The sequence below is a fragment of the Olea europaea genome, unplaced genomic scaffold (assembly GCF_002742605.1).
Source record: "Olea europaea var. sylvestris unplaced genomic scaffold, O_europaea_v1 scaffold910, whole genome shotgun sequence".
Taxonomy (NCBI): Eukaryota; Viridiplantae; Streptophyta; class Magnoliopsida; order Lamiales; family Oleaceae; genus Olea; species Olea europaea.
Window position 1 is genome coordinate 207,213 of NW_019267578.1, and position 12,059 is coordinate 219,271.

Sequence of the window (12,059 nt, forward strand, 5' to 3'; positions counted from 1 at the left end):
TTTAATTTATTTTATTAACTTAAAAATTTTACAGTTTTCACTTTTCAAAAAAAAAATACAAATTTAACAATACAAATTATAACCGACCTATTGAAATAATTATAGAAAGTAAATTAGGTTCATCATTATTGGTTTATGATTTAATAGGTTCACAACACATATCCTCATTGGATATCTAAACTAAACTAAAATTATTCCAAAATCATATAAAATGAAAAAAAGACATACTTTCAACAATCCAAATCATAATTCAACAAAACTACGTCAGCAAATCACATCCAAAGTTTCGAAAACCCTAACATAAACTCTTATTTCTCTAACATTTGACACTTGTCTACCACTGCTGAACGAATCACCAGTCGCTTTTACCTGTTAGTCTATTAATCTCTACCTGAACCGCCTCTTTCTCTCTTCTCTTTCAATAAGTCTTAGATTTTTATTTAAGTGATTTTTTCATTGTTCTTTCTTTTATCTTTATTTTTTTTGAATTTATTATATACTTGTGAGTTGTGGTTTGGATATAAAAATGATTGTTTTTGCCCCTAAATGATTAATGAAATTGTTTGTGATTTGAAAAGAACGATAGGCAAAGTGTATTGATTGTGTGAAAATGTTAAAGTTTATTAAGTAGTACTACTACCTTCTACTTTCATAAATTAGTTAGAGAATGAAATCGTCAATTCCCAATAAGTTGAAACTTTATCAATCTTTGTATATCTAAACATATCTCGTTCAATCATTATTTAACATCTCACTGACAAAACGAAAGGAGTTTTAACCAAACTATAATAAAAAAATATAACTCTACCTTTACCAACCATTATATGACAATATGAATATCAAACAAGAAAAGGTAAATAAAAATGAAGAAAGATGTATTTGTTCTATTAACATCTTTTAACAACTAACTTTAAAAATAATTTATTCATGAATTTCATGGTAAATATGAATGTAATTTAACATTTAACATTATTAGTACTTGTTTAACTTATATTTAATTTATGTTAAATACATTACTATAATGTCGAAAGATAAACCACGGATTAAAACCGAATCAAACCACAAATTATGGTTTGGTGTTTGGTTTGAAAAAATTTCAAATCACATAAAATGGTTTGAATTGAAAATATAGTACAAACCGCCCAAATCGAACTATATTCACCCCTACATATATAATTTCGCACAGAGCACCCAAAATATCAGGGCCTGCTATGACTGGTGCTATCATGGTTGTGAATGAAAAACCATCACCTATAACAATGAAGTTGGGATGATGCATTTTGGGATTAATTCAAAAGCTTCTTGTTGTGTAGAGAAGATGAAGATAAATCCCTCGTTTGGCTCCCATTCTCTTTTTCATTCTTTCTCTTTCTCTTATTTTTAATCACACAATCTTACATAAAATAATATTATACGTAAATTGAAAATTTTTCATTCTTTCTCAATCACACAATTTTCAAAAAAACACTGTTCCAACCATTAAAATTAGGAAAGAATGGAGCCAAACGAGGGGTTAGTTTGTTCCACTCCTTTGGTTTGGCTGTGTTTACGTTTTTCTGTTGGGGGTTTGGAGTGTAATGTGCGTGTTTAGGGAGAGTTGTATTCTGGAGTTGGTCTGTGCCACTGGGAAGAGGATGGGGGAAGGAAATTTTTTTTTATTTTTATTTCTAATTTTTAATAATTTATTTGGAATTTGTTTGCATTTTTTTTAAAAAATTTGGAATTATGACTGCAATTAGCTTTTTAATTTTTTTTCCTCTTCTTTTTGTTTTATTTAAGTAAGATGGTATATTCGATATATCATAGTTTTTTTTTTTTGAGAAAATAAACAATTGGATGGGGACGGATCTGTCCTTCAAGTCACACCTTACTTTCTACCACATCGTTTCAAATGAAACTTTACCATAACATTCCTCTGATTTGGACTGTCTTGATTCAAAGTAATTATCAATCATGTATATATTCAATTAAATTACCAATATTTTACATATAATATCGACAGAAAAATCTTATTTACTAGAGACTATCTGTTGTTCAAGAATTCATGTCTGGATAGTTCATACCACCTGTACAAACTATGGTGTTTCAATCTAAAATTTCAATCCTTCCACTTTGAATTTGTGGATTTCCTGGAAATTTACAAGAGGCCAAATTTTCCATCGTACGGAGAACCAAAAGATTAATTTCGTACGATATCAACAAGTTGACAGACAATCCTATTGCTATTTATAATTTGAGTTACTACACATAAGAAACTCGTTAATATGTTTAGAATGAAAATCACATTTCTAGAATGATAAATAAAACAGACAAAGAAGGGGGGAAAATATAAAAGCATTTAAAAAAAAAAAAAAAAAAAAAGGAAGGCATTTTACCAAAAGTAGAAAGCAATCTTGCAGAATATTGCATATCGATTGAGTCATCAAGAATACATCAAAACAAGCTCTTGTTGTTTCCTAGTGCCAAATGGGGTTTATAGAACATCCCTTCCATGAAAATATATAAAAAATGAATCAAAGAGAAAACTAGAGTTAAAACCGGCACCCCTTCTTATTTCGAAGGTAGCTGGTCATCTGCATTCATGGATGTGAACATCTCTGACCTTCGGACTCGAGCCTCCAACAGAATGATTATACCACTGGCAAGGAAAGAGAATGGGATCAGTGTCTGAAATGAACAGAAGATGTGAAATATGAACAATTTAAATCACAAACAATCACAACTCATAAATCGTCAAATATTTCTTTTTCCGACAGGCGAATATAGTTAAGGTATATATTACTAAGGAACTTGGATAAACCATTAAAAGAAAATGCACCCCAATTCTCTAAAGAAAATATCAGAAAGATAGTACAGTTACATTGAACAAAATTGGATAGTACCCTTTGAACATTCTCAACAAGGATTGCTGCCCAGAACTCATAATACATCTTGATTCTTTCGTCTTGTCGCAACGGGTTAAAAGTAAGAACTTAGTCAAGTCATCAAAGAGGGGGCAAGTCACATATGAAAACAATCAACATGGGAGATTACAACACGAAAAACATGGGAAGATAATTGCATAATTGTATGCAATAATCTCACCAAATAATGCGTACTCAATCAAAGTGGAAAAAAAAGAAGGCAGTACTCAGATTCAAATCTTCTGATAAAGGCACATCTTTCAGTAAGTTCTTTATAAATAAAAAAGTGAGTGTCGAACAAAGATACCCATGATATGATGCTATCAAAGATAGGGTAAGTCGAATATGAAAACAATCCACATGGGAGATTATAATGTGAAAATCATGTGAAGACAATCATACTACCAAACAAAACAATCTCACCAAATAATGCATGCTCAATCAAGATGGGGAAAACAAAGGCTGTCCTCAGATTCAAATCTTCCTATAAATCAGTTAACTAAAGTTCAGTAGAAGGGAAAAAGCCAACGTCCGACAAAGATAACAAGGTTAAATCCTAGAACACTCCCATAGACAAGGTATTGTCAGACAACAAAATTGAAGAGGTGCATAAATTACCTCTGCTTGTTGTTTATCATTGTCTAAGAGCCACTTGAGCTATATTTCTTCTCAACATCTCTGGATGACCGATAGCGGTAATAGATAAATTGAATCATTATCTGAACGTGACATTAAGGAATATAGAAATTTAGCCCCTATTTGGGCCCCGTTTGATTCCCATTTTTCTCAAAATGCATTTTTTTCTTTTCTTTTCAACCACACATTTATTATTAAAATAATATTATACATAAATCAATAACTTTTCCTTATTTTTCATCCACACATTCTCCAATAATCTACTATTCTAAAATTCATTTTTCATAAAAATGGGTGTCAAACACCCTCTTGGTTTGGGTAAACAATAGATTTCTAATAGATTTAGGTAAAAGTAGATGAAATGTGAGGTTGAAAAATTGATAAAAGTAGTAGGTCCATAAACTATGGTTGAAAATGAGTTTTGAAAAATGTGGGCCAAACAGAGGCTTAATATCATATACAGTAATCTACCTACATAGATCATCCTTTATGTTCAATATGGATTGCACACAATGCCAGAATAAAATTTAGTATAATCATATATTAAGAATATAAAAACTCTAGTGTAGACGTGCAAAGAGGATACAAAAGTATCAAGGAGCACACACCCTCCAGAATCCACCAGCCATGGCAGATTCGGTCTTATCTTCGACCACTTTAAGCTGCTAACTATTATACTACAGAACAACACATGATCAGACATAAATATGAATTGGAAATGGATATTCTTGTCTGGAACTTGTTTCTTAAGAACATGAAAATATATGGCATTAGATAATGTACAAACTCAAAGAAATCAAATGTTGGAAAGGTAAGGGTATAATTCAGTAGTGAACTTTCTTACCTTGCAAGATATGTAGCATTGCCAACAATAGCAAAGATGAACATTAGTGGATTCAACCCCTGCTCATCAAAACATAGCGATAATTGCAAAAATACTTCACGCATAGTGTTCACTTCCAGTCATTTCGCATATAATACATTCAGTGATGAACAAGTCAATCTATGATTTGAAAAGGTACATATAAATACATACACACGTCAAACGTTATTTCAAATTTAAATGCACACGTCTAGTTGTTACAATGGTCAAATATTTAATACATTAAAAAGGTGATAACAACTTCATCTTTTTATCCTTTTATCAAAACTGACCTCTGCGTTTCCCCTTCTAATCTGCAGAAATTGAACAAAAACAACTAAGTTAGATGTCGACCAAATGCTTTGCTACGACCTTATTTTACAGGTAGCAACAAGACTATACAATAAACAGCCAAGGTCACTCAATCTTTTAATGCTAGTCATGCACTTAATGATATTATAACTATCACGATTACTATGCTTACATTTAGGCAAATCTGGGGAAGACGTCCGCCCAAGTATATAGCTGCCATTCCCCAACCAAGGATTGATCCAATCTCTCTTCTCTTTGAAACTGAAGTTTCTTGTTCAAAATCCCCAGTTACCTGCAATTATATATGCCAGCTGTTGTTTCAGTATGCTAAATAATAAAGAGCCAGTATGACTTCAAGAATATAACTTCCTAGCGTACACGGCATCATTTACTCAATCAGATCATTTATATACAGTCCCTGTTTGATGTAGATTAAAATCAAACTTTTTAGTAGATTTTGATAAAAATTGATGAAATGTGTAGTTGAAAAGTCGTGGGTCCTTCAAAATGTGTGGTTAAAATTTATTGTTGACTTTGACTTGATATTTTAATAAGATTTAATCCAGACAAAACAGGGGCACGGTTTACACAATGTATCCACCCTTCGCTCAAAAACTATTTCAGAGTTAAGTCACATAGGAAAACCTACGTCAATAAAAATCCACAAAAGGAAAATTCAAGGGAAACAAAAATGAATCAAAAGGAAGGGTCATAGTATGCATAAACAAATCATATTATCATGACAAGCAGAAATTACATATTCCTTTTTCATTACCTGTAAAAGTTGTCTTCCTACTTGGAACACTACACCACTTGTTGAATTTAGAAAAATCATGTTATGTCTACTGGTTTCTGCTTGTTGCAGGTTGAGACCGCCAATGAAGAATGTCATTAAGGAAACCTAAAGCACAAGAAAGTTAAAACCTATATCCAAGAAAGGGATAGATGGCAATACTGACTATTTCTAGCTATAGTTCAAAAAGGCTCACCACGCACAACATGGTTTTGGTCTTTGCAGGAGGTGCGGATTGTGTTGACCTAGCTTGACCAAGCAATGGCTCACTGGCACCATGATGTTCAGCATCAGGAGTTTTCTGAGGTGGGAAAGATCCTACAGTAGGGGTATGACTAATCTGAAGAGATCTTGCTGACCTGCAAGCACACCAGAGAGAGAGAGAGAGAGAGAGAGATCATGAGCAAAACTCAGAATTTCTACAGATACACGAATACATGGGGAATAATCTTTCTATGAATCCATGTTATAAAATTTTCAATTTTCTGTTCAAAATTCATTCTGTGGTCTGGAAGCTACTCTAAAAAAGCATTGTCAAAACTTTTCTTCCATAGAGATTAAATTGTAAACAATTTTACGTACACACAAGGTAGTGGCGCCAAACGCTAAGATCTCTGCATCCTAGACTATACAATTATATATGATGCAATTCAAAGTAGCATTGCTACTTTGAACGACATCAATTTCTCCCCTCAATTTCATTGCATCCGTAATTTAAAAGACAAAGCTTAAAATGTCTTCACAGCTGCCTCACTCAAGACTAAGTAGCTAGCTCTTTCAAAACTTAAAAACAAAAGATCATCATGTCAATGAACTCTTGGTCAAACGCAAAAGGCAGTCTACTGCAATATATATCTGAAACAAAAGTAACTGAATCGAAATTATTTGCGTGAGGCCATGTTTTAGAGAGAGATTCTCTAAACACACACACTCATTGTGTAGAGTTCCCAACACTCAACAAGGAATGTGAAATTGGTAACCACACAGGGAATATAAATAATATTGAGAAATGAAGCGACTAGACTATGCTAAATCTAACTTTTCTGTTGAATTGTTACATGCAATGATACATTTCTATGCGTGCTTGTGTGTGAATGTAAGCAAGCGGCACAAATATACATGTATGTGTACCTGTTTCATAATAAGCTTACTACAAAATCATACTTCTGATTAGTTCATGCAATTCATATGCATTGAGATCAAGGATTTTTTAGTAGTAGCTAGTTATTTATAGAACACACAAAAAACTGTATTTTAAAGATCCAAGGAAGGAATTATTTACATGTAATACAGATCTTCAGGGGAACTATCATGAGAAATGGCTGGAAGAGGAATAGGCGAGCTCAAAGGATTTCCCAATCTCTCTTCATTGTCACCTTGTTTATTATCAATTCCATATCTATGATCCTTTTCTTCGACATCTCCAGCTTGGATAACCTTAATGTGCATTATAAAGACACTCATTAAATTAGTACCATTAATGATATAGAACTGAGAGTTAAGAAAATAAGTGCAAGAGACTGTTGCCAAATAGCTCCAAGCTTCTTGAGAATTATCATCCAACTGGATAGAATATCTAACAAATGTCGACCATGAACAATATGAAGGAATAAAATAATGGAACCCAAAACAACAGGTATAATATGTATATCATAAATTCAAACCTCAAGTGTTTGTCTCTTGCATTTCAATCCATGATAAATATGGCCATAGTATATGGCTTGTGCAGCAAGAATCAGGGTCGTTACTGTATATAACTGCAAGTAAGAGAAGACAGTGACGGTTATGAAACGAATCTGTTGTTAACAAATGAGAAATCAGTAATTTTACATAGAAATAATGATGTCATGAAAGCATTCTTACCACTGCCAGGTAGTATTGTGTCGGAAGCTGTAAGACATGAGAATCTGTTAGTGAACTGTAACATACTTCTAAGGAAGAGGCAAAGGATGAACCACTACATAACTAAATGACTGCTCATGCAGAATTCAGAAGGTATTGGCCTTACCTACTACTTTAAGATGTGCCACATATTTCTATTAATAAGGCTTATGTCAAAATCTGTTGAAGTTGAAATGATAGTGGAAATCAAAAGTGCCTATCTGGCCTTTTATAAAGAAGAGTTAAACATTTTACTAATATTCCATTTTATCAAATTTGATTATAACTATAAGCTTCTTTATTCGTATCATATTCCTCTACTCCATTCTATTTTCTTTTCTCTCTCTTGTAATCAAGTGGTTTGTATTGATCAAAAAACGTATTAGAATATCTAATCGAGTATCCAAAAGCTAACAAATTTTTCGTGTTCTTAACTTCGACAAGACAAACAACCGCAGACAGAAGAACAAAAAATCTAGAGGTGGTCAGAAACTTAATTCAGTAGTTCCAACCATTTAGGCATGCAATCACTTTTAAATGAAAATATTGGCATCTTGATGAAAAAGTCAAGAACAGAAGAAAAAGTTACCACGTTTCTTTTTTTGAACGTAAAAAATAAAATAAAATAAATAAATAAGGACTTATTATTTGGAAATAGAAAATGTAAAAGAAGAATAAACTTACAGTAGCTGGTTCAAGTGTGCAGCCAAAAAGGTTGAGAAAATCTCTGCACAAGAAATGATAAATGGTGTAATTAGTAACCAAAACTGTAGATACTTATTAGGAAATACAAATAATAGTTAAAGAAAAAATAAATCTATCGTGGCAATCATAGGGACCTAACTGAGAAATCTAAAACTAAAAAATGCAGTTTTTAATGGAAACTAAGTAACGTGATTACAGATCTGCTGACTATAGTCCTTACACAAGTTCAATATAGGAGTTTTACGATGTAATAAGAAATATAATCTTGTTCAAAATACTAGCACGCTTAAATAATTAAAATCAGAGAGCTAGACTTTAAAACCCACCTCCGACTTTATCATATTTTTTTGCAGTTGCATTAAAGTCTGAAGAGAAGCTTATAACATCAATAGTATTGAAAATTGGGTAGAGAATGATAGGAAGGAAAAGAGAAAAGAAAAGAAATGTCCGGAGAATCATGATACTCTTCTCAATGTAGAATAAATTACATATTTGAATATTTGTGTGCTATGATTGTCTGACAATCCAATGTGTACTTGGAAAATGGAACTTCAGGGAAAGGATTAAAGAAAATTTATTCTGAATACTATATTTACTACACAAAATTTCCAATTGTCCTTTAATTTACTGAAATGAGTATTCTTGTATTCCTTTCATCCAAATAATGCAACCTTAAATAAACCCTGGACGCTTGTCTCATTTCAGGTATTAAATATTAATCAAATGAAAGGCATCGCAATGCGTGTATAGAGAAGCTATAGTATAACTTTTTCAACAAAAATTGATATGACCGAATCATATTCTTTATGATGTCATTAAAAACAACTAATTTTGTGAATCCAAAATATGAGAATTTTCAGAACTGGCTCCTTATCACCGCAAATGCAAGAGTGCCAACATCTTGTGAAAATGGAAAATAAAGAGTAGCAGATCATGATTTGCCTCCTATTACTAATTACATACTGCAGTAAATAAAAAATAAAACTTAAAAAGACGAACAATTATAAGTATTACCCAAGTACCCATGTCAATAGAAACAAGATAGAGAGTCCATGGGTAGACTTCTGCTTGTAATTGGTGATGATCTGAGGTATCTCAGCCACAGTCCAGGCCATCACACTTAATAGACCCAATGCCAAAGAAACTCCATCTTTTGTGCTGCAAAGACAATAATCCATATATTTTTTGGCCCATTTGGAGCAGTTTTGATCTGTAGGACACATAGTCTCCATTGCAAAAGCTTCCTTCAAAAACCTCTTCCCAAGTATTTACAATGTCTACAAAACGAAAATGGTAAAGAAAAAATGATAAATATGAAATAGAATGTCCAGATATGTATTCGAATAGCCACAATAATTTAACAGGTGACGATAAAAGGTAAAAACAATCGATTCGTTATTTTTAGTCACTCCATAATCTCCATTGATTGATATGAATAAAAGGGTTCATGGGGTTTGATGAATTTCTATATTCAACGACATATTCCGCTTAATTTATACACAAACATTAAAATCATGGCATGGAGATTAAAAACAGTATCAAAGATTTGCAAGAGTGAGCGACAGAAAAGCTTACCAAGAAAAAGCTGCTGCTAAATTTCTTATACACGTGTTGTACGTAGGATTTTATGCAGGCAATGGCTAATGAGGAGGAGAAGGGAGGGAGGACGGATCTTGAGGGCAGCGAGGCGGTGGTGGACTGGTTTCTAAGGCGACATGGCGTAGATTGAGTTGGCAACTGGCACGAGGAGACTCGGCGGAGTTTTAAAGGTTGAACTCCAATCTGAAGGTCCCACCGATCCCAGGATGTGCCTTCCAGGAATTAGGAAGGAGAGCACATGGATAGGTCAAGGCTCTTAACCCATATAATAACTTCCGCTTGTAACAAAGTCAATTACACCTTACGGGAAATCGAACTCTACACACTGTCGCGCTGAGCTCTATCCGTCCTCCCTTTTGCCACTGGGAGATATGCCCTGGGGGCGACTCGGCGGAGTTTTAGACGTTACGTGAACATTCCTCGGGTTTAAAAAGTGTTAACAATTGTATTAATATTGCTGCCCAACTAATTAATGCTATTTAGTAGTATAGATAATATCAATTTAGATGTGAACACTAGTGATAAATTATAAATTATAAATTCATTTAAATACAATGAATTTTAGCCATGTAGACACCTCAATTGGTATATGCTAAATAACATTATTTAAGAAAAAATATTTTTTAGAACTTCGATTGAAGATTAAATTATAGATTTTTTAAAAAGTTCGAACATTTTTCAAAAGTTTTTTATTTACTTATAAGAGTTTTTAGATGAAGTTAATATAAAACAACTTTCTTAATGAGTTGATGACAAGAAGCAAAACCTTGTCAAAAGGACCCTAAGCATGATGCCTAGTAAGTTATTTATAAATTTAGTTAAAGTCAAATATTAATTTCAATCAATATTTATTACTATTATTCATTATTATTCACTTTGTGAATCTCGTTGCTATTACTCTTTATACATTATTTACAGATTTCTCAAATGGATGCAAAATTTTATTAAAGAATGTGTAATTGAAATAATGTTAAATCATTGTTTAAAAATGTATTTTTTTTTTTTTTTAATAATGCGGTTCAAACAGGGCCTTATTTTCAACCGCGTATTTCGATGAATTCACAATTATTATCCACTTATCTATCATTTGTTTTTATAAATAAATATAAATTAAACCATTAATGAAAGTCAAATATATAGATCAAAATTACAAAATATACATTTGTTATCAATTAAGTAAAAAATAAACAAAAGTTAAGTAATTAAAAAGTTCTTGAATTTAAAACGATTATGTTATTTAGCTAAACTACTACTTAAATGAGATTCATATATTTACATTTAAGAGTTTGAATCACTTAGGGCTCCTTAGAGATAATTTTTACCTTAACTTCTGCTTTTGTAAAAGAAATTCTTTTTAAACATTGAGTCGGCTTCTTTTAAAACAAATATATATTCCAACAAAACGTTTCCAAAAAAATTATTCAAACAAATTGAAAATGCATTCGTAATACTAATTATTAGTAAGAAGTCGATTACATCACTGGTATAGAATGTACGTAGTGATTAAATAGTTTTTGTTACGATGAAGTCGATTAAGCTTATGGTTGACCTCGATTTTTTTTTTTAATTTTTAAACCACACATTCTCTAACAAAACACTATTTCAAAATACATTTTGACCCAAAAGAGACTCAAAAAGGTTCTAATTCACACGTACAGACTGTAGTGATAAATAATATAAATTTATTTGAACCTTATTTTTTGGAAGAATATTCCTACAATAGTGATTTTTTAAAGGTCGTGAGGTTAAAAAGTTGGAAAAATTCTAAATTTATGTGAAAAATTATTTTTTTGAAAGAATGTACAATTAAAAATGAGTTTTTATAAAATATAGCTCAATATAAGCACCAAAACCTTTTTGTCGAAAACCAAACACGCCTTCCTGTTAGCAGCAAAACTTTGAAGGTTCACTTACAGACGAGTTAATTGTCACTCGTCATCAACATTTATCTTTGATTACTATATACTCACTTATAAATAAAAGGTTACCAACTGCTCACTCACTATTAAAAGAAATTATCCATTCATCACCCATTTCAATTCCGTCCATCGAATTAGAGAAAAATGTCCACGTGATAGATGAAAATCCTAGGTGGTCACTAACTCCATTAAAAATTTACATGTTGGAAAATCCTATACTCAAAAAGCAGATTGTTTTCAATAAGTAGAAACCCAAAAAATAAGCCAAAAGTATACCTTCTTCAACCTATTTTCTTGGTTGAAATTTGTTTAGAAATAAAAAAAAGTTAATTAACAAAGGGGAAAATTTATAGCATTTTTCGATCCAAAATTTTCTTGGTTGTTTAAATACTCAGAGCCAAAGGGCTTCGGCTCTTCTCACCAGAAAAAATGGGTACCCCATGGTTTTT

The 12,059-nt window shown here is 32.0% G+C and overlaps 1 protein-coding gene across 1 annotated transcript; it reads right to left on the minus strand.

Moving 5' to 3' along the window:
* Nucleotides 1-2,384: 2,384 nt before the first annotated feature.
* On the minus strand, nt 2,385-9,364 carry LOC111392267 (lysosomal amino acid transporter 1 homolog). The gene is made up of 13 exons (XM_023017567.1): nt 9,107-9,364; nt 8,072-8,114; nt 7,370-7,396; nt 7,171-7,263; nt 6,789-6,943; nt 5,703-5,865; nt 5,489-5,614; nt 4,886-5,005; nt 4,695-4,715; nt 4,384-4,442; nt 4,126-4,216; nt 3,522-3,622; nt 2,385-2,638 (listed from the first exon to the last, which is right to left on the minus strand). The coding sequence occupies exons 1-12, from the start codon at nt 9,322-9,324 to the stop codon at nt 3,545-3,547; spliced, it is 1,194 nt and encodes a 397-aa protein (XP_022873335.1). The 5' UTR covers nt 9,325-9,364; the 3' UTR covers nt 2,385-2,638; nt 3,522-3,544.
* Between the last annotated feature and the right edge of the window lie 2,695 nt (nt 9,365-12,059).

What these genes read in the sequence shown, in the direction of transcription:
- LOC111392267 (XM_023017567.1), bottom strand. Translation starts at nt 9,324, where the DNA reads ATGGAGACTATGTGTCCTACAGATCAAAACTGCTCCAAATGGGCCAAA. An exon ending in CACAATACTACCTGGCAGTG is followed by an intron (nt 7,264 to 7,369) that starts GTAAGAATGCTT and finishes TCTTACTTGCAG; the next exon opens with TTATATACAGTAACGACCCT. An exon ending in TTAGAAGGGGAAACGCAGAG is followed by an intron (nt 4,443 to 4,694) that starts GTCAGTTTTGAT and finishes TTTGATGAGCAG; the next exon opens with GGGTTGAATCCACTAATGTT.